The 22194-nt window shown below is 39.2% G+C and overlaps 1 protein-coding gene across 5 annotated transcripts in view; it reads right to left on the bottom strand.

The window, feature by feature from the left end:
• Window positions 1–22194, bottom strand: part of DIP2A (disco interacting protein 2 homolog A) — a 130409-nt gene that overhangs the window by 73721 nt on the left and 34494 nt on the right. For all 5 annotated transcript variants that reach the window (XR_011324457.1, XM_069782267.1, XM_069782268.1 and 2 more), the window contains exon 2: window positions 16980–17051. Coding sequence is in view for 4 of the 5 variants with exons in the window: in XM_069782267.1 (XP_069638368.1) it covers window positions 16980–17051 (72 nt within the window). In the remaining variant the exon portion in view is untranslated. The remainder of the gene's footprint in view (window positions 1–16979; window positions 17052–22194) is intronic.

Genomic DNA, 22194 nt, shown 5'->3' with positions numbered 1-22194 from the left:
GAGCAATATTCAGAAGATTCACATTTTTAAAAAACTGCCAAGTCTCTAATAAAAACTTTGCAGACGTTAAGGGCAGAATTACTCTGTCAGCTTCAGCTGCCTAAAAACTACTGGTTTAATCTAGGTTGGCTGGGTACTTTATATACTTACTAAAGGATTACAGATTTTCCCATCCCCATAAAGGGTAACAAAACTAAGAGGAACTGAGCTACTCTCTAGTTGTTCCCTCTGCACCTGTCTAGAATAGGGCTCTAGACAGATAACCTACAGCAGGCACCTACCTTTAGGCTGGCTGACATTCAGGAAGATGAATCTCACCTTTACATTCTCACATAGTGGAAATAAGAAATCAAAGGGGTGGACAGTAACTATTAAATATCTCCTATCACTCCCCAACCCCGCCAAATGAGGAGACTCCTTGCTGGCTCTTGATACACCTGCAAGGACTATACAAATTTGAACTAGGAACTTACACTTGCAATTTTATTTTCTCATCTGTTATATATCTACTCTTAAAGTACGAAGCCAAGACCTGAAACCTCTGCAGGTGCTCTCTTGAGGATACAGGTCACACACAGCCATGAGAAGCCAGAGGAACATAAGGAACAAAGAAGGACTCTTCAGTTTGTACTGTTTTAAGACCAGTGAATTACCACCTTCAGACGTGCAATAGCCACTACACACCAAGTACAACAGATGTAAAATTACAATGCAGTTGGAAGGGTTTTTTGTACTAACCTATCATAATTTATGACTTTATGTGCCTATTTGGCTTACTGTTATGTTTAATAGTAAACTTTCCTTAGCCATAGATCTTCTGCACCAAGTTTACTGTGTTTCTAGCCTTTGTACCATACAGGGCTGAGTGTATCTTTAATTTTACTCTTTCCTTCCCTTGAAGAGCTTCTGCCTTCCTACCTGCCCTCAAGTCTTGCTATAACTAGAAACATTGTCAAAATGCAAGTATTTACAGAAAGCAGCTTTCACTGAACTGAAGATGTCACTCAAGAGGAATCTGTGCCAGTTCCTTTGCAAGTAAAGCTCTTTAACAAGAAAGAAAGAATTCCTCTTTCTCCCATGAGTTTTCTTCTGTTCCCTTTCCTTCTCCCCAAGTGTGTACCAAGAAAGAAATTGGTAATTAATTATTAATAAATCTAGCAATTATAGGAGATTTTTATTAAGAACTTTCAGTAAGACATGGTCTTCACATTTGACGTCTAAGTTTTCAAATAGTAATTGGATTACATATACCAGTTCTACTTCAACTGATCAAAATGAACTTTCAAATACTCTCTTTAAACATAATATCCTCAGGAAAAGAGTTTTATCATATTCCTGACTGGATCAGTTGCCATATATCAGCTTTCTTGGGTATCTGGTAACACCACTAGGTGAATGCACTCCATAATCTCTATCCCATCCCCATTTGCAGCTGACAGTTAACACCTCCGGATGTTGAGAAGGCAACCTTGAGTCAGACATGGGTTTGGGGAGGGTGAGTGGGGAAAAAAAAAAAAAAGAGCCTAAGTAATAGCAAAGGAAGGAACATTTAATAAATCACACAGATCTAAGTTTTTAGAAATTAATCCACCTCGAGAGATGTGCTCCTGTCTTTTACAATTTGCTATACAGAAAGAAAAAACACATTCTCACCTAATGGAGTTTTCCTACTATCCAAAAGTAAAGCCTTTTAAGTAGACGACAGGCTAAGTAACATCAAATGCATTTCCTGATAGGGGAAATGAGACAGGCCAGTAAAGAAACTGAAGTGTCCTCAACAGGGAGCAGTTGAACATGGAGCTAAGCACATGATGTTTCAACACTACCCAATGTGAAGAGGTAACATTCCTCAAACACTTTAGCAGAATTCTGTTTCTAAAAGAAAAGCAAATTTAGTCCATCAATTGAATTGATTCAACATATCTGATACTTGAAGAGCGATGAAAACACTTAAGAATTGTATTTTACATTTCACGTGTACAAAAGTTTTACATAACCACAAGTCAAGATTCCAGTGAGATTTGTTGATCTGTAAACAGTAAATGATGACATCATATTTTGTTAAAAAGACTGAGGCAAGTCATCTCCCCAAAGCCTGAGCCAAGAAAAGAGCAGATGCAAATGGGTAATGCGATAACTAAGGTGGTAAAAAAGGAGAATAGGACAAGCAACTAAGCTGGGAGTCTCCCTAAAACAGATTGCCTGTTTATGAAATTTTCAGACAACAGCATATCTACATTAGGAAGGTCAACGTGTCAAACATCAGGTCAATTTTGTGTGATCTTGTCAAAAGGGACCTTGGGTAAAGAAGGCAACAAAAGAGCAGGAGATTTTTTTTTTTTGGTGCCATTTTTTTTTCCTCAAAAAGAGGGTTATTAGTTGTAAGTGGAATAAGAGATTAATGCCCTACTCATAATTCCTTGCTCTTATTTTTTCCAGTCCTACAGTTCAGTACCCAGCTTTCCAAACCTGTCTCTCTCCCTGGGCAAGGGGTAGCCCACAAATCCCACTTTTGAACTCGTGCAGCTGGTATGTAAGCAAGTAACTACAGAGCCTTGGAATCAGGATTCATAAGAACACAACCAAGTCCCTTTCCCACTCCGTGATCCCATGTACCCAGCAAAGCTGGTCAGTATAATTTGTGATCAATGACACTGCTGCATCTGGCACAAGGGTTTATTTAGGGGAAAGTAAGATGGAAAATGAGCTAACCGGTATAATCAATCAGCAGATGCCAAGCTGCATGTGGGATGCTCCTGAGCCATATGCAACTTGAGCATTGCTATTTGGCCACACCAGAATTGGGGGCAGGGGGAGTGGGGAAGAGTAGGGACCCCAAATAAGCGTAAGAGTGCATGAAAGCTTACCAACTCCAAAACCAGAACCCTCTCCTCCTCCAACACTTACGGAACAGATTTTTGTGAATCGGCATTAGGGTAGCTGTATTGTGATGAAATATGTATCAATGAACCTCAGAAGTTCCCTTTAAATTAGGATGAGGCACAAATTCAGTGGTACTGTTGGAAACCACAACTGTGTTTCCTCAGGTTAAGTCTCCCTTTTTGCTTTCTCAAAGAAGAAGGTTTCACATCTTAGTGCAAAACCACCATGGATGAGACTGAAAAATATCACTTTTTGGTAAAAATAGTAAGATATTGCATCTAACTCTTAGGCTACACAATTATGTGCTAGAAAAAATCCTGTTCCACAAGCTTGGTGAACTTGTTAATTTATTCTGGTGCTATGCAAATCACTACCTCAGCCTTCAGCAAAAGCAGCTGGATAATTAGGTTAACCCCCCCCTTCACACTGAAGATCTTTACAAAAATAACATTTTAAGAAGCATACACTAAAGACACTTGATCCACTATCACTGTATTTTGTCCATTTTTAACTTACCCAAAGCTAGCAAGAATGAAAAGTCATCTTAAAGAGGCTGCTTGTTCCAGTTAACTGAACAATTCCCTTCTACAGGATGAAATTAAAGTTAATATTTGAATTATAACTGTATTTTTCCATCTACTAATACTGGAGATTCAAGACTTACACTGACGTTTCCAGCAATTTTGATTTACAGAAGCAAAAATTATTTTGCTGTAAGAGCACTGAACAGTTGACAGTACCATGAAGACTCTTTGCTAGCATCGCTGGGGAGGATGCCTAGCTAAACACATTTGGCATCAGATAAGCAGAGATACATTTCAAAAACATACTTAGCAAAAGCACAAACTTTATTACTAGAGGACTCTCCTCAGCAACCCACGTGCAGAGCAGTTACCCTATTGCCTCTTTCATCTCATCTGTGTAAGATGTGATGCTTTAACGTCAAACTCAACGGTTTTTAAAGACTTTCACCAATGTCTCAGCAAACCCTTATTTGTAACAGCTATTAGACATTCAAATCTAATTACCTTTGCAAAAAGACTAATCTTGAAATTCATCTCCCAAAATAGAAATTCAGACAAAGTAATTTCAGTTCTAAACTAGGTTAATTTACGTGAGATAAGTTGTACCAGTTTACTAGCTGAACCTTTCACAAGTATTCTCTTCCAAGTTTTAATGGTAAATTGAAAAGTAAAACCAAAGGAGTTAAAATAGCATGGCAACAATTAATTCCCTCATCTCAGTTTCACTTGCATGACTACCCAGTTATGTATCATGCCTCCAAACATCCACAGTCTGCAGCAGATGACGTATCATATTAAAGAGCTTTGCAGAGAGGAGAGGGGAAGAGGGAGGCCAAAGAGGTAAACCTGAGGCTCTTCGTACACTATTAAACCTTTCTGCAGCTGTTGAACTGGATCTAGAAATAAGAAAGGAACAAAAGCTGACAACCAGGTTCAAAGCACTGAAAGAAGGGAAAAGGGGTATGACAAAGCAGAAAATAAAACAAGTGTGGGAAACTCCTGGTCTGGCTCTAGGCCAACCTTTTGGTCTGTCCTGCCCTGCTCTAGTCCCTCTCTGCTGTCTCCTCCGCACCCAGCACCCTGCTCTGCCAGAAGACCACGTCCAGCCATCCAGCCTGCAGCATGCTCCGTCCCTGACTGCCCCTCCACCTCCAGACTCTTCAGCCCATCTCCAACCCTGCCTCTGTTTTCCACCCCCTCTCCATAGATTCAAGCCCTACAGACCTGGTCATGTTTCACCATTGTGGTCTGTTTACCACCTACACTCACTTATGGCCCCTACCAAACAAGGGAGGTTTTCGCCAAGGACTGCAGTATTTCTTAGGTCCCTCTGCTGTTGCCTGTCCTAAAGCAGAGGGAGCTTCAGGAGTTTCCCAGTGAGAGACAGGCAGTCTACAAGAATAGGTAAGGTCTTTCCTGGCAGGTTTTTCAGCCATTTAATTAACGTATGCAAGGAGCAGGGGCAGGGCCAGGTGTGTTGGAAATAGCCTCTCCTTCTCCATTAGTACTGCTTCATACATCATGGCAGAAGAGATGCACCATTGTGTAGTACCTTCACATTAAGTATTTGCATGTAACCCCTTGATTTCATCATCCCTAGGGTACCTCGTACTCCTCAGAGTCTTCTCAAGCAAAGCTGCGTAGCTGTGCTAATGCGTACCTAGCTTAACTACAGCTCCACAATAACAGTCATATTAATTCCAGGTTTCTTTAAATAGAATTTTAGATACAGTAAAAAAGCAAACTCTTCCCACAAAGATGACCCGAGATGCTAAAGTTTTACATGAAACGCTGAGTTCCGGATCTTTTAATAGAAAACTTAAGGCAGGAGACTAAATGGAAATTATCCCTCAAGAGACTGAAATCTGAGGACTGAGGACCTCTCTTTACTTTTTGGTCTGAGAAGCCCCACCTCACTTATTAAGCTTCCAGTCCTTACTCAGGTCACAGCTCAATTTTATCATTCTTTGCTGTCATACCACATCCCAAGAGCATATTACCTGATGCAAGCATTTTTGTCTTCAAGATCTGAACTGATCTAAGTGTTCACACCTTCCAGGTTAGTGAAACTGAACAAGGGTCTACCTAATATAATTTATTAGCCAGAATAAAATATTAGAGAATTATGAGTTTTAAAAAAAAAAAGTAGGCATCATATACATGCATTATGCTTGACAATCTTCCACTGTTCTGTAAGATTTTCTTCTACTCAAGGAAGTAAACTTCAGCTCCTAAGTTTCCACTTGGAGAAAATGAAACAATTTAAAGGGCATTATTACTTTCCATTAAAGGAAGCATACAACAGCAGCAAAAAATACAAAAGCATAGAAGATGCTTGTTAAAAATTCAATGGATCCAAACAGTAGCCAGGAAACTAAACTGTCTCAGTGAAAATACCAACAGCAAGAGATCTGCTTATTTAGACATTATGACGAGACTGGTAAGCAGAACACCTACATGTCATTAGCTAGCACTTTTATTTCTCAAAATAATAGTCCATTCCAAGCAGCAGTTCAGGAGATGCTTCACAAGCAGCCCAGCTCTCCTAACATTAGCGAATTCTGCCTGTCAGTCACAGCCCAAATTAATATAAATTGCCTAAGCACCATGCAGCAGAGGTCTCATCAAAGCAGGCAGTAAAAGAAGCAGAAGCCAGATATGAAAAGCCTCTGTGGCAGAGTCAGCAAAATCAACACTAGGAGCAGGGAACAGCAGGTGAAGCACAGCAGTCAGAGGAAGATGGTTGGCTGTGCACCACCCAGCTGCAGCAGAGAGCAATGGGACAATTCAGTCCCTGGACCTTGGAAGATCCCTGTTAAAACACTCCTTGCTTGGCTATCAACTTTCAAGGTGATGTTGGCCACATCACTTATGTAAATTTGGTCATATTAGCTGAGCCAGCACAGGCAATGTCTATTTAAGCACACTAATTAGAAAAGAAAGCAAGCTACCAAGGATGATGTATATAACCACATTTTGAGTTCCTGACAGGAACAGAGCTCTTACAATGTTAGTTTGAGAAAAATACAAGGCATTGTCTATCAAAAAAGACACACCTCTGAAACAGCAGCAGCAGCTCTTCATAAGGGAGCATGAAGGGCTACCACCTACAAAACATGTCGAAGGGAAGCAAAACCTACAAATCCTGCACCCCAGTCCACTGCTAAGTTATCTTAAGTACTATTAAATTGTTTGATGCTTTAACTGAGCTCCTACAGAATTAGCAGTAAGGTTTTTCAAGTAACTTACATAAAACAATCAAAATGTAAGAAAAATAGAAGTATGGGACATGCCAGCCTCAACCAAAACTAGAGAGGTTTCATCATCATTTTCCTTAAAAATGAAAATTTGAAAATGATAACATTTTAATCTTGCTGGAGCAGAAGCGCTAAGGAAGAAAAGGGGAGAAAAGAACAAAATAAAGTAATTTTAATTACAGCAGAATCACTCTGACAACAAAGGAAAAATAAAGTTACTCAGCAAGGTGCTTCTCTATGGCTAACTAAATCTAGTGAAATCATTTACACAGATTGTTCTGTAAAGCAGCACCAGAAAAATAACCATTAGCACTGCAAAAAGATCAGTAAGAAATCAGGATACTAAGAAAACAACCATCATGAGGCAAGAAGGTAGATGCACACATTCTTAGGAGCATGCATGGCACAGTTGGCCAAAGGTCCTCAGACTTCAGATCTAGTTCACCAAAATAAACAGAAACCTCAGGGAGACAAGTTTCATTGACACACCCAAGTTAACTTGGTCACTGAAGAGAGAAAGAGGTTGAGCAAGATAATTCAGGGGTATCACAGAGAAATCCTGTTTCCGTATTAGCAGCCCTAATGGAGGAGAAACGTTTCCATGCAAGACAGCAGCAACCTAACGCAGAGAAATTATTCCATGTGTCTGCTCGATAAGATGGCCAGATTTACTTTTGTATTGATAGATACCTCTCTAGGGGCAAGAAAAAGGGAACTACTGTGTTAGGTGTTTCCACCATGAACCAACTGTCTAGAGTTGACAGTATCAGAGAGGGCTGTGTGATGACTTGCCACCTGGGTGTAAAGGTGAAAAGTTCTCACAACATATCTGCAACACAGTCTTGCAAAATATTGGAGATGAACCAGCAGTAATAGTTCGTGTAGACACCAGTAAGGTAGGAAACAGGTTTTGGAGTTACAACCTGAGCTGTTTAGAAAGGAAGCTTAAGACCTGCACCTTCATGGTAGCATAATCATTCCTGGTAAAAGATATGGAATTACACCAGGAGATGGAGACAACACGTGCCCGAGAAAACTGTGGAACAAAAAAAACGTTTCCAGTTAACTGAAACTGATAAGCTTTTGGAAGAATAAGCAACAGCACAGTAAGCAACAAAGCATCTACAAGTGTAAGGAAGCAAAATTAACACTCGTGGCAGACACTACCACCTAGCTTCATCTCACAAATTAGATGACAGTCTTGACTTTTGTTTTAGAGACATCGCTTTTGAATGTCTCCTCCCCTTCCATTCACACAAAATATGATTTTCCTTTACAATACAGTTGTCGTTTCCCTTTCAGCGAGCCTCCCGTTTCTCTCTTGTACCTTTCCCTGCTCGCCCCCCCCCCCCCCCCCCCCCCCAGTCTCCCCCAGGCTGTTTTACCAAAACTAATGCTCCCACAGTACCACCACCTAGGAAATGATGGAGAAGAGGGACTTGTACTACAGGCAAAAGCCAGAAACACCCATATAGGACAGTTTCCCGTTCCAATCTTGCATCTCAACTTCTCCAGAGGGAATTTCAGCAGAAATACACTAACATAGGACAGATGAAGTAGCACCTGCACATGTTCAGAGCAGAATTCCCTCAGCTAATACTCAACACCAATCTCCTGCTCAGCACAACACATCAAATGGAAAGGAACTGGAATTTTATGGTTGCTTTCCTTGCTTAGACGGTACACAAGGCACTGGTCAGGATATAGTTACTAAGTTTAAGCAGAGGGGAAAACTCGAAAGGAGCTAGAAAAGTTGGCTGGTACTCCTAACTGGAGGTTTGCTTACGACAAGCCCTTTGTCAAACCTCTCAGCTGTTAAACTAACTAATTCATATTTGCCATTACCACACCCTTCTGCAAATATTTTGAGGAGTTTTGCAGTATGATTATTTGGGGCAGTCATCCAGCTTACGTAACCCTGTTTATATTGAAGAATAAGCTCTTCCCCTGATCTGCTTGCACATAAATCCCCCTTCCTTTTGACTGTGCCTTAAAGTCAAATTCAGTTTGTTTTAAAGAATAACATGAGAAAAAGGAGTAACACCTTACATGCTTTTTAGTATTTTTTGGGCTTAATGACCCAAACGAAGGAAAGCCCTAAGTGATAAAACTGGAGCAGAGGAAACTGCAAACCAAATCATATCAAAATTTATGCAGAAATACAGTGCCTTTAATTGGAACCAGTAATAGCTGGGACAAAGCCCAGAAAGCCAATTGCAACCTGGGCTGCATCAAAAGAAGTGTGGCTAGCAGGTCAAGGGAGGTGATTCTCCCCCTCTACTCCGCTCTGGTGAGACCCCACCTGGAGTACTGCATCCAGCTCTGGGGCCCCCAACATAAGAAGGACGTGGACCTGTTGGAGCAAGTCCAGAGGAGGGCCACAAAGATGATCAGGGGGCTGGAGCACCATTCCTACGAGGACAGGATGAGAGAGTTGAGGTTGTTCAGCCCGGAGAAGAGAAGGCTCCAGGGAGACCTTATAGCGGCCTTCCAGCACTTAAAGGGGGCCTACAGGAAAGATGGGGAGGGACTCCTTATCAGGGAGTACAGTGATAGGATGAGGGGTAACAGTTTTAAACTGAAAGAGGATAGATTTAGATTAGATATAAGGAAAAAATTCTTCACAGTGAGGGTGGTGAAGCACTGGAACAGGTTGCCCCAAGAGGCTGTGGATGGCCCATCGCTGGAAGTGTTCAAAGCCAGGTTGGATGGGGCTTTGAGCAACCTCATCTAGTGGAAGGTGTCCGTGCCCATGGCAGGGGGGTTGGAACTAGATGGTCTTCAAGGTCCCTTCAAACCCAAACCGTTCTATGATTCTGAAGAAGACAAGGAAAGGAGAAAAAAACCACTTGATTTCAGATATGATTCTTTTATCATACAATTCCTGTGCATCTGCAGGTACTTCACTTTTACCAGACATACCAGCTAGCAGAACATTTCTCTGCTTACAAAATCCCTGATGGCAAAATCTCCTTGTACTATATGGCTCATGAGCAATACTACCACTAATGATACTCATGGTGCTTTAAAATTTCAAACTGCCTTTATAAAGCCCTCACTTATAAAGATGTCAATCCAGTAGAAAATACCAGCTCTTGGGAACATACAAACAAGTAAAGGACAACGACTGAATAGCATTTCTGTTTTAGGCCTCAAAGAGCTCCTTAGAGATCTATGAATGAACAAGCTGAAATCACTTGTCATTACTTTAAAAAAATCCAAAGAACCATGTGTTTTAATAAAAAAAAATATATGATCAGCTTGTTTCCTTTAAGACTATTTCACCTTAATTATTCTCCAACTTAAATATACGACAGCATTAGTAAAAGAAGTGAAAGATGTTGCTGTATGCTTTAAGTTGTCTCCAATGAATGAGCCAGCTATGAAAAGTTGGCTTAACTGATACCACTGAATGACCATTGGATTTCGTGATACTCAGAAGCAAAGTTTTGCTGTATTAAAAAGAAGCTATGTGCTCAGGCTACTTGATATTTATAAAATGCAACATTTAGCATTGCTTTTAAGTCAACAAAATAACCTATGATTTCCTGCCATACAGGGGTTTGGGTTTTTGTTAATGACAGACCATTCAGGGATTTTTGATCTCATTAGTTACACTACGACTCTATGAAAAAGTACACTGGAGACACGAAAGTCTCTAAATTTAATCCACCACAGGAAAATTCCAAGACAGCAAGCCGATGTTAGTTCTCAAGAAAGGAGATGAGATGCTTCATGTGGTAACAGCTTTTTTTTTTTTTTGACAGTAATATAAGGAGCTTGACCTAAACACCTTGGGTTTAGCAGATCATACTTTATGCCACAGCGTCCTGGTTTCAGCTCGGACAGAGGTAATTTTCTTCCTAGTAGCTGGTACAGTGCTGTATTTTGGATTTAGTAAGAGAATAATGTTGATAACACACTGAATTCTTAGGATAAGTGCTACTTAGCAACAACTAAGTTAAGCATTTTTCAGTTTCCCATGCTCTGCCAGCAAGCAGGTGCACAAGAAGCTGGCAGGGAGCATGGCCAGGACAGCTGACCTGAACTAGCCAAAGGGATATTCCATACCATAGGATGTCATGCTCAGTATATAACCAGGGGGAGTTGGCCGGGAGGGGCAGGTCACTGCTCAGGAACTAATTGGGCATTGGTCAGCGGGTGGTGAGCAATTGTGTTGGGCACTGCTTGTCTTTTTGGGGTTTTATCTCTCTCCTTTTGTTATCTTCCTTTTCATTACAATTATTATTATTTTATTTCAATTATTAAACTGCTCTTATCTCAATGCATGAGTTTTACTTCCCTCCCCCCTCCTGATTCTCCTCCTCATCCCACAGCTGGGGGAGGAAGGAGTGAGCAAGAAGTTGTGTGGTGCCTAGTTGCCGGCTGAGGTTAAACCACGACAGCCGGATTTGACTTGGGTGAACTTTCTCAAAACTACCATTAACCTGGACTAGTACTTACAGTTGACAAACACACCATGTCCTGTAAATAACAGCTCTCAGAGGACAATGACAAATGTGTGTTTTTTCAGGTTTATAAAGTAGAAGCATGTCTGGCTTAGTATTTACAATCTCTACATTTTTGTTTTCTTTATATGTGTTATATTGTCACTAATAGATAAGCAGCAGTGGCATTTGCACTATAGTTAATGTACCACTCATATTTTCTTTCACAATAAAGCTATAAAAGCAACAATCTTAAAAATTTATTTGCCCAAGATGAAGATAGACATTTGGAACCTTTATGTGAAAGCTGATGGCTGAAGAGACATTTCACATCTGAAGAGGCAGCAGGAGTGAAATGGTAAGTTTTAATTGGCACTGATTGTTTCTTCTTGTACAAAATTTGTTTCTAATATCTACCAAATCAGACTTGACATAAGAAAGCTAACAGGAACAGACTATTATGTGCTGTGGCTAATTACAGTCATGTAGCTGATGCAGAACAACTCCATATTATTGGATGATTCAGTGCAGAGCCACTACTGACTGTAGAAGTACAGCCTCAAGCTGAAGCAATTACCTTCAAGTCCATAGAGGCCTCTTCCGTCATCTCAGGATTAGATGCAAATCAACCCATGTATTTTTCATGTTTGATTTTATCTCATTTCTTCTGCTTTGGCTTGGAACTGTTCTTGAATCTTTAAGATCACCAGAATGTTTAAGAGGTCCTGAGCTTATGAATGAGCACAGTGGTCAATCTACAAATCCAGTACCAGTATAGAAGGTGTACCTCAATGGAATACAGATGCTCAAGGCACTGGTCTGATTCCACTGGCATTTGACAACTAATCTACACAGTAACAGCTGGCGTCAAATGCTAGCATTGAGTTTTCTCAACTGAAAGCATATTTAGACCAGGAAAATCTGACTCCTGAAACATTCAAGAGATAGGAAGAAAACAAGTAAAACACAGGTAATTAAAAAATAAATATATATAGTGCTATATAGCCGTTATTATATATCTAAATTATATATATATATATATTATATTTTATATATAAAACAGTGTATCTGTTTTTTATATATATATAAAAATAAAACAGCTACACTGGCCAAGCTTTTAAAACTACAGAAAATACTCGTTTTTTTTAAAGAAACAACAGGTAGGTGAGCAGAAAGTTACCACATCCACAGAAGATGGTTCCAGGGTAATTTCTATTTAACAAAAGGGAACACAGACTACCTTCAAGTGACTGACTAGTTGCTGTCAGAACTTCCGAGGTTCGTATTTCATCTTCCCCTTTGGTTAAAATAGCTCTGAAATGGTTTCAAGTGTCTGGAGTATCAGCAAAATTCAGGTAGTGGCATGGCAACCACTAAAAAGAAATCTACAGTTACCAACATACCACTTGAGTGCAGAGAAGAAATTTTATTTATTTCACATTCAACAATCAGCTCATGACATTCCACTTTGTGACATGAATTTTTTAATGCTCCAATGACAAATGTAACTTCACAGGTAGAAGTTACCTGCTCTCCCAAGCATAGCTCTGAGATTGCTTATAATGAGGCTTTTGGAGTTGTCATCATCCCTGGTATTGTTTCTCATTCTGAGATGTACCCCACATCTGCGAATATAAAGTGATTCTAGAAAGAAACAGTTCCTTTAGCCACCAAAAGTTTCCTGAAATTGAACAGAAAAATGACAATGAATGTTGGCTACAAGGAAAAAAAGGGAGAAGGGAGTACAGTGTTTGATCCCTATCAGAACAGTACACTCCAGGATGCAAGTTACCAAATTTTACTGGGAACACTGCTCATTTTATCATGTTATTTCTGAATCTTTTTACACTCAAGCTCTATCCACATTCAAAATGGATTTTTGCCATGTGTCTGATGTTATCCATCACTCAGCAGCTCTACCTAACAGCATGCCAGATTGCCTACAGACATAATTTATTATTTCCACAGAGTTTTATCTGAAATTTGGGTGCAGAGGTTAACTGAAGAAACTGATTACTGAATGATTACTGTTAAGGCTTGCTATTACTCAACACTTGTTTTTACTTTTGCACAGTGCATTTGGTTGGATTCGTGAAAGATAACAAATTTTAATTAGTATTTCCCCATAACTATATAGTTTTATGGTTCCTAAGTGAAATCTAACATGTCCGCTAACTCTTTATAACTGCAGGTTGAGAATTTTAGAATGCAAAACAGAGCCTACAAGAACGTGACTCCCGAATACTAACATGTTCTACTTAATTTTATGTTAATTGAAAATAAGCTTTACAGCCACTTCTGTCTTTTTCTATTCACCAAGCCCTCTATGGGGTTATTTAATTCTGTAAAATTATTTGGTTCCTCAAAGATTCAGCTACAGAGTGCAGTAGAAACTTAATCCAATCCATTTTACATAGCACTGAAAGAGCAGGAGTTGTCATATGATTAGTCTTTACGTGGCAGCTGATGAGGTACAACATGAAAAGTTAAACTTCCAGAACTCAAATCTTATGAGTATGCTTTAAGATACAAAGATCATACAACTTGCTTATTCATAAATATTTATTAAAAGAACAACTACCCACGTAAATCTGAACACTGTGATTACAGATATCTGTTCCCAATTTCTAACAAGACAGAAGAATCACTTACTCCAAAATCACAGAAAACCCTGCCCACAATCAAGTCTAAGTTGGAGAACCTACAGCAGATTCACAGAACAGTCACCTTCTCCCCTCAATTTAAGCAATTTCTTTCCACAGTTGCTTCCAAACCTGTGCTACCACTTTTTCCTTCTTTATAAGTACCACAACAACATGCAGTCCTATCTTGAGTTCACTAATAATTTCATAAACTTACAGTAATCAAAACCTTTCATTTCAAACAATTTTCCCATTACTCCTTTTTCTACTTTCCTGCCTCTCACCAGGAATTCTATTTCTTACTCAGTGCTTTCACTGCCCACCCTACATTTTTTTAAAAACCTTACAGATCAGCAGAATTGCACTATCAGCTAAAGTTTCATAACAAAACAAGTAGAGCTAGGTATTGATGCACTATGAGGAAGACATCAGGTTTTGTGAAATTCAAGTAAGTACTGATGAACATGAGATAAAATTAACTGGTCAGCAGTCTTTACCTCGTAGACCAAGAAAGAAAAGATGACAACGCATATACTTGGGAAAGAAATGATGACCAAATCAGCTTTAGAAACACACAATTTATTGGTCCTGGGGATGGTCAAATCACAGACTAAGAACTCTTCAAATCTAAAATGCTGGCATCCATCAATCTGCAAAAACTTGATGGATAATGGGAAACCTAACGAATCCTATCAGGAATGCCACTGAACAAAGGACGTTACAAAAAATCCCGCGATCAAATTGTTAATGATAAAAAATTACTGCAGGCTCAAAGCCACTGGGATTTCACACATTAATCTGAGCCATGCTGAAGCTGTGCCAATTAACAAAATTCCAAGCTAGAACTGGGTTAATGGAACATGTGTCAGGAAACTGAAATAATTAGTTAGCTTAGGGTTTTAAGCAAACTTTGTCTTTTTGCCAGAGTACCATTCTTTATGCTCAGAGGCAGACAGCCCACTCACTCTCTTTTTAGCTTATTAAAGCTAGATTCCTGTCATCTTAATGCTAAGCTAGGCAGAAGTGGTAGACAAATCAGGTAATCTGCTATTACTTAGAAAATGTGGTATCAAGCAAGTAGGACAAACCATAGGATCTGCTAATATTTGACCACTCCTTAAAATTAGGGAAAACCTAGCTGAACAAGGAGAAATTCTAAAGCAGCTGGAAATCTAAAGGTACCTAGGATTCTTAGTTGAGCCTAACACCAGACAACAGACAAACTAGGAGATCACTGAATTGCATTGCCATCTCCTTAGGACATGGTTTCTTACGATTATTGTCCAGGATGTTAAAATGTTAACCTAGATTATATGAAGTCACTTCTACTGAATGAAACTCTCCTGAACACCTCAAGTTTGAAAGAGAAGCTTTAGTGAAACCAATTCTGAAAAAGTGCCATTAATGTACTTTTCTGACTTTTTTTTTTTTTCCTTCCAAAGCTGTCTAACAAGTCAATTCTGTAGTTTCATACAGCGCTTCAGCTGAGTGAGTTCCTGAATGAGCAGGTTACCTAAAAGGATATTAGAAAACACCCTTGGAAATTATACAGATATCACAGCAGGCTTCTAGGGCAGATAACTGAATTTAATCAGTTTAACATCCCTGGAAACCCTGCACAGGAGTCAGTGTTGCTTCTAAAACCCCAACAGATAGAATATGACACAGGGCCAGCAGTATTCACACAGAAAAGGGGAACAATGGTGCTTTGCACTGCATCCTAGCTTTAAAACTTACTTTAAAAAGTATGGAAGACAAAGTGCTATACTTTCCTAAGCTACACTTGAATAAACAGCCTTTCAGTTTAATGGTTGAGAGGAAAAAAAAAACCCAAACAAAAGCCAAACCCCACTATCAATAGAAAAGAGAGAAGGCAGAGTAAATCAATGGTTATGAGAGATTAAAACAAGAGACAGAAATCCAAAGACATGACTTTCTAGTAGACAGAGTTCATTGACAGAACATTTCTTGTGAGGAGAAACTGTGGCAGGTGAAGCTAGAGCTTGCTGCTGACTGCAGTATTTATCAAAAAAATCCAAACTGCTTCTATTCAAGGAATGAGCCATTTTATAGAGATGAGTTAGGTCCTGTGTGTCTACAGAGTATTATAAATTTGCTAAGGGAAAAGCTACAGTTTTCTTAAAAAAACAAACAAAAAACCCCACAACAACAAACCTGTGCTAAGAAACCCCATAATGAGGCACCAGATCACATTCTAACTGTTCAATGCCAAATACACACCGTAAAACTTTTTCTAAAACCACAACTTGGCAGTCAGCAGAACTCATGAGAATAAAACTTTTGTCTGTCCTGCTATGAAGAGCCACAGGGGTCACTGCATCAAGATTTCAAAAAGCAAAAGAGAGTATCATGTAGCTGAACAATTTGCACAAAACTGGCTAGAGATGCCCATTCCTCCTTCAAATCAGTAACTTCTGTAAAGATCAGAATCAAAACAGAACCAAAATCACAGCATTAATCCCTCTGTTCTCTGATCTGAAAGAGTAATACTAACATTGTAAAATAATATCTGTTATTCTTTTTCTCTGACCTATCTACAGTGTCTTATTATCAGTTCCACTCATCTCGGTTATCTTCACATTTTCCCTTATCTCAACCGGAATCTCTCAAGCTATAGAAGAACTGGCCTATGGTTATTATACAAGACCAAAGCTCAATTGCAGCACAACAGCTGTAACCCTGAGTGATTTAAGTGCCCTAATATAAAAATAAATAAATAGAGTTGGGCATTTAGGTTTTGGCCATTGAAGATGAAGTCTGATAATAAGCAGCTTAAGAAGTAATAGTTTATAATAAAAAGTCAGTATTTCAAAGAGGGGGGGCAGCAGAGGGCATGTGCAAAAAAAGCACACTAAAGAATGAGAGTGACGACTAGTGAGTGTTTTTGTTTAATGAAACTGGCCAACTCGCTTTCAGGAATAACTTCACTCATTTTTAGAGTTATCTTAAAGTCTTGAATGCAGTTTTCAAACTAAAGTTTGCTGACAAAAATGTTACCATTTAACATTTCACATAAAATGTTAAAAAAAACACATAAGACTTTTCTCTTGTTGGCACTTCTCTATAATAGCCATCTTCCACTACTGGTTAGTTGCCATGTCAATCAAATGCTATTAATTCATCTATTCTACCTAGCGAGCACTTTTCCATTACACATTTTCACAGATTTAGCACAAAAGGTGTAATTTATATGCAGTCTCTTACCTTGAATTAGCGGTATGTACCGTGCTAACAGCTTTGCTCTTTTCTTTTCATATCCTTTCTGAGTGATGTCTCCTAAAGAAAGGAAGAAATAAATTCATATTGTTTTGAACAGTTTTTAAATAAGCCTTCTCATTTTCATAATACTTATGATTAAATTCGCTAACTTTGAATCAGTCACATTAGCAACAAAGACCTGGGCATGTCAGAGAAATTCATGGCCATATACATACCACCCATGCAGCGCTAATCTGTGCACATATGAAAATGAGTGTCTTGGAGGTATATGACAGAGGAATAGTGTTTTTGTCTGCAGCACCTGTGTTGAACATGGTTCTGGAGATGTTTGCCATAATGCAGAATGCAGCACAAAAGATTTGCAGCATAGAAGCCAATGAAGCTGACAATCCTGTCTCCACACCCTTCTGGGGCAACAGAAATGCTCAATATACCAGAGCTTCAAAGACCATCCTCTAGAACACCTCTGTACTGCCTTTCAAACTCTAGAACATGTTGTCCACCCTGCACTGTACAGCACATCAGTCTCTGCTTTCAAATTCTAGGAGGTGATAATCTCCTTCTAGCACTAGTTTTATTCACAGTTGTCATCTGATATCCTGTTTTAAACCTATACTGCAGACTCCACCAGTAAAATGTGACATGTGTTTTCATGCAGACTAGAATAAAAGGAAAACTTCTATAGAAACCCAAAATAAGTTTTTGAGACATTTCAGAATCTGTACTTCCATGATTCTACCACCAGAACAAGGTGGCTTCATGCAAAACCAGCAGTAAGCTTAATATAAGAATAAAAAACCCCAGACCCCACCAAAATTTTATGAGCTTTGTCCATTTTCTAGATCTCAGCATAGACATGAAAACAGTGCTCCTGAGTAACTTAAAACCACTCCCATCTCCCAAAATTCACACTTGCTTAAAGATGGTGAGATACTATGCAGTTTCACTAAGAAAGTGGGCTTTTATCCCTCCATACCTGGCAAATGCATCACAACAGCATGAAATATAACCAAGATTAAAGAGATTTAAAATATCTGATTATATTTTTGAAAACATACTCAAGTAGAAGGTGGATTTTAGAAATGTAGGCAGATAATTATCTTGACTTTAATTAGAGCACAGAAGTAAAATTTTACATTTAGATCTTTGCTTCAAGCACATTCTTCCAGCAACATATTGGTGAAAGAGCATATCAAAGCAAACTAGGGAGAAGAAAAAAAAAAGGCATGAATTACATATATATGGATTAAGTAAAACAGCCTTCCTCTGGCCATTTGCCTTCTGCCAAACCTGAAACTTAATACCCGGAAACCGTAAGAGGAGTGTAAAAAAATTAAAAAAAAAGTTTTGTGAGTCTTAGCACGCTTGGTGCTTGCATGGATTTAGGTCTTGCATTTGACAGAACTCCAAGAATACTAGCCCGTGCTATTTCTAAGGCCTCTCTGACCTCAGTCGTCAGGTGTGCAGTAAGAGGTGACAACATGTCCCAGACCTGGGACTTTGCTGGGTATTTGTCTTTATCCTTACCAGTTTTCTGCAGACAACCAGCAGAATCAAGAGTTATGACAGCAATCCGGAGAAAGACAGAGCATGATTTACGTGGGATTCATTCCCTTTGGGAATATATATAAAACTATATATAAGATTATATGTTACTAGTAACAGTCATTTTTAATTCAACCAGATGAGTGGCATGGCTTGGGTATGCAAGAACCCCTTTTCCTCACAGTCAGATTTTACACAGAAAAGTTCTTACTCTGTATTTTAAAATGTTTCTCGGGTATTTGCCTTAATACATAAGGGTTGATTTTGGTTTTTTGTCCAGCACTGTCCATAGCAGTATGTGCTTTAAACACATTTCCTCAAACATCCACCTCCCTCTTCCATCAGTGGATACTGCTAACAGAAACAAAGTCACTTCATTCTACCATCCCCCTCCCGCAATTAAGTGAATATGCATCATTTAAAGTTACTGAGAGTATGCCAAAACAAGCAAGGAGAGCTTGAAGACACTGTTCAAAATAGGCAAGAAAAAAAAAGCAAATCCTGGAGTGCTTCAATCATTGCAGGTAGTTTGAAATACCTGCAAACAGAATTTGTCAGTTTTTACTCAAACCTGTGTAAATATTTCATATAAAGTTTGGACACAAGACAGAAATGCTTTGGTAACCATTTTTCTCGAGCAGAAATTTTTTTTGCAGAAAAAATATGTATGTATAACGTAATATGTATGTTACATAATTATATCAAAACAAGAATGAAATCAAAACAAAATAAAGCCAACAAATGCCCAAGCAGATTTGTGTGCCTGGGAATAGCTGATCAAAATGACAAATTACACTCTTTAAGTAAGTCATTTCAACAAAGAAAGAAAAAGGATACCAAAAAAGACACATCGTTTTCAGAAGAAAACCAACGACACCCCCCCCAACAAAAACAGTCAAGAAGCACTAGCAGAAAGAGCACTTTATCTTAAAACATAAGTAAGTTGGAAGACTAAAGCAATCTTAGCAAGTTCTTTAAGTGACAAATGCTGTACATAACACAAATTTGCCATACCGGAACTTCAGTGAGGACAGTAATTTTCACGGCTCCATAGATGATTCAAGTAATCCTTAAATCAAACCTCTGCGCAGATCAGCCACCTTGCCAGGTACCACCCAACTGAAGAGGTATGCCATGGAAGCAGCAGATCAAAAGACAGGGTGGAAAAGAGAGTCTCATTTAAACCAGAGCATCTCAAACTTTGGCATCTCGTTGCATTTCGAAATTCTTTGATTTTGCTGGAATGCTAACTTGAAGAATTTTTCTTGAATCGGCTTAAGAAAAGTCTAAAGTCAGAAGCATCTCTGTCGACTTTTCCAGCCCCACTGGCAAGTCAGACTTTGCTGATCAGCAAAGCTTTTCTTTGTTCCTTTCTCAAAAGCTTGGGGGTGGATTCCTCCTGACAATTGCTCCGCACCCTCTCACCCTCAGAGCCTCAGTGGGATTAACCCATCATTTGGGGTTCTTTGTGATCCCTCACCTCTTCCAAACAGAGCCGCTTAGCCACATCTGGTATGTCGGGGCCACAGCTGCTGTCATTTAGCCTCACTTTCTCCCTAGTTATTAGATTACACAAAAGCAATATGAGGTTCCTCAGTCCCAGCAAACCAGCTGGGAAGCCTGGATAAAGCTAGACACTGGGTTGAGCCATTAGTTCTCTTCCTGGAATATCTGACATATCGTAAAATATGTCAGAAGCTCCAAGAAAATTAATCTAGAGAGAGATGAAAGCGTTGGCGTTTCTTAAAATGATCTATAAAAATTATTTTCTTAATTAGTGCACAAAAAAATCTGTCATGTAGTTACCCCAAATCTACCCAGGCATGTTTTTATTTCACAATGTTAGCACTATAGCTAACAGAATCTAATTGCCAAATTAACTAAATAAAAATTACCTGCATTTTATTGGGTTTTCATTAATTATTTTTCATTGGCTATCCACTTGCTGGGTTCAAAAATTTCAATGAGCTTATTTTCAATTCTGAAAAGTAGGTGGTGAACACTAAGTAAGTGCTTCAATGCTCTTCAGAAAACACAAGAATAGGAAACAAGCACATGCTTTACTGCCTAGGTACAGCTGCCATGCCTCATTGCATTGCAAAATCCTCATACTGCAAAATCCTGACTTTGTAATCTCAAGTATTTTATGGTAGCTCTTCGGATTGGATAACAATGCTTAGAAAAAGCTTTTTTTTAACTAGGAATTGGGCATTTGTGAGCTAGGAGGTTCATAAATAAATACAGTGTGCCTAACAGAACATTATTTTCTTGCTCACCCAAGAACACCCACAAGTGAAGCAGCCTCTCCTCTTCAGCGCATGAACATACAGGGCAGAGGCCATCCAGTGCTGTTCCAGCTCCTTTGTAGATTTGTATCCCTGCACTGAGTCGTCTTGAAGGCTACTGATGGGGAAGGGAAGATGAGCTAGATGCAGACAGACACCGAACAGCTCATGGAAAGGTGAGCTTGCTATGAAGTGAGCAACTTCTCCAGTCCTTAAACAGTAGTTTGCACTTAAATTTTCACTGGGAACAGCTCTAAGAACCACGCACCACACCGTGCTGGCAACAGGTCTCAAGAGTCCAGCATGTAAACACTCTCTGCAAGATGACTCTTGTGTAGCATACAGCTGAGGATGGCTCCGTGAGAGCCTAGTACTTGCTGAAGATAGGGAATGGCTCCAGGTCACCAATTTGCAGAGGTCAAGAACAGAGACATTTCTAAATGAGATAACTGTGCATTAAAAGTTCATGAAAAAAATAAGATCTAATATATCTGTAACATGAAACCTTTAAGGATTCCACTGTTTGGCCACTGGTGAGCACAGTCACAGTCTCAGGTATATCAACTATTAATGAATCACTGCAGAAACTTTTGCCAGTTCCTTCAGTATAAAGAGAAAGTCAAGGATGTGAACACTGGCTTCTGCCTGAAGAGGTGGTTCTTGAATGGTTTGAAAAGGCAGACAAGTTGCCAGTCTAAAACATAACTCAGAAGTCACCTGTGGAAAAATTTAAAGTAAATCTCCAGTGTTTCTGGGGACAGGTTGTCACTGTATTTGAAGGGTTGGTGGAGATGGAAGAATCAATTCAGCAGTCATAATTTCTAATTCTACCTCTTAGACTTGCTTGGTAAGTATTTTTAAGTGAAACAACTCACCAAACTTTATTTTGTATGGTCCTAAAAGTATTGTAAAAGGAACACTGCATTGCTACATGATCTTGACTTACTTCAAAGTCAGAAACAACAAAAAATTACACTGACATCTGTGATTTTTGTCCACTGCGAAAGCAAAAATAATCAAGGCATTTCTAAGAACTACGATGAGAGACAACAATAAGGAAAGCCAGTAACACTAGGTGCAACAGCTGGAGAATCAAAAGCTGGTGCCGAGGGACACTGAACCATGCAGCCAGGAGAAGAAATGGCTCAGTTTCTCATGTTACCTGTCCTCCAGAGTAAATCACATGCCAATCAGTCTCAAGGAAATTGCTGATAATGGAAGCACATAGGAAGAGAGACCCCACCAGTACAAAGGCTGATGACAACAGAACTGTCAATGGATTGTTCCTCTCCCATGCTAAGAGGGCAAAGCTCTGGAATAACAGCTATTTGAGCGTGAAGACCACAGAGATCACGAGCTTCTGAGTCATA

Source organism: Haliaeetus albicilla, chromosome 4, assembly GCF_947461875.1.
Source record: "Haliaeetus albicilla chromosome 4, bHalAlb1.1, whole genome shotgun sequence".
Lineage (NCBI taxonomy): Eukaryota > Metazoa > Chordata > Aves > Accipitriformes > Accipitridae > Haliaeetus > Haliaeetus albicilla.
Note: the sequence above shows the minus strand (reverse complement) of the source record. Positions and strands in the feature narration are given on the sequence as shown.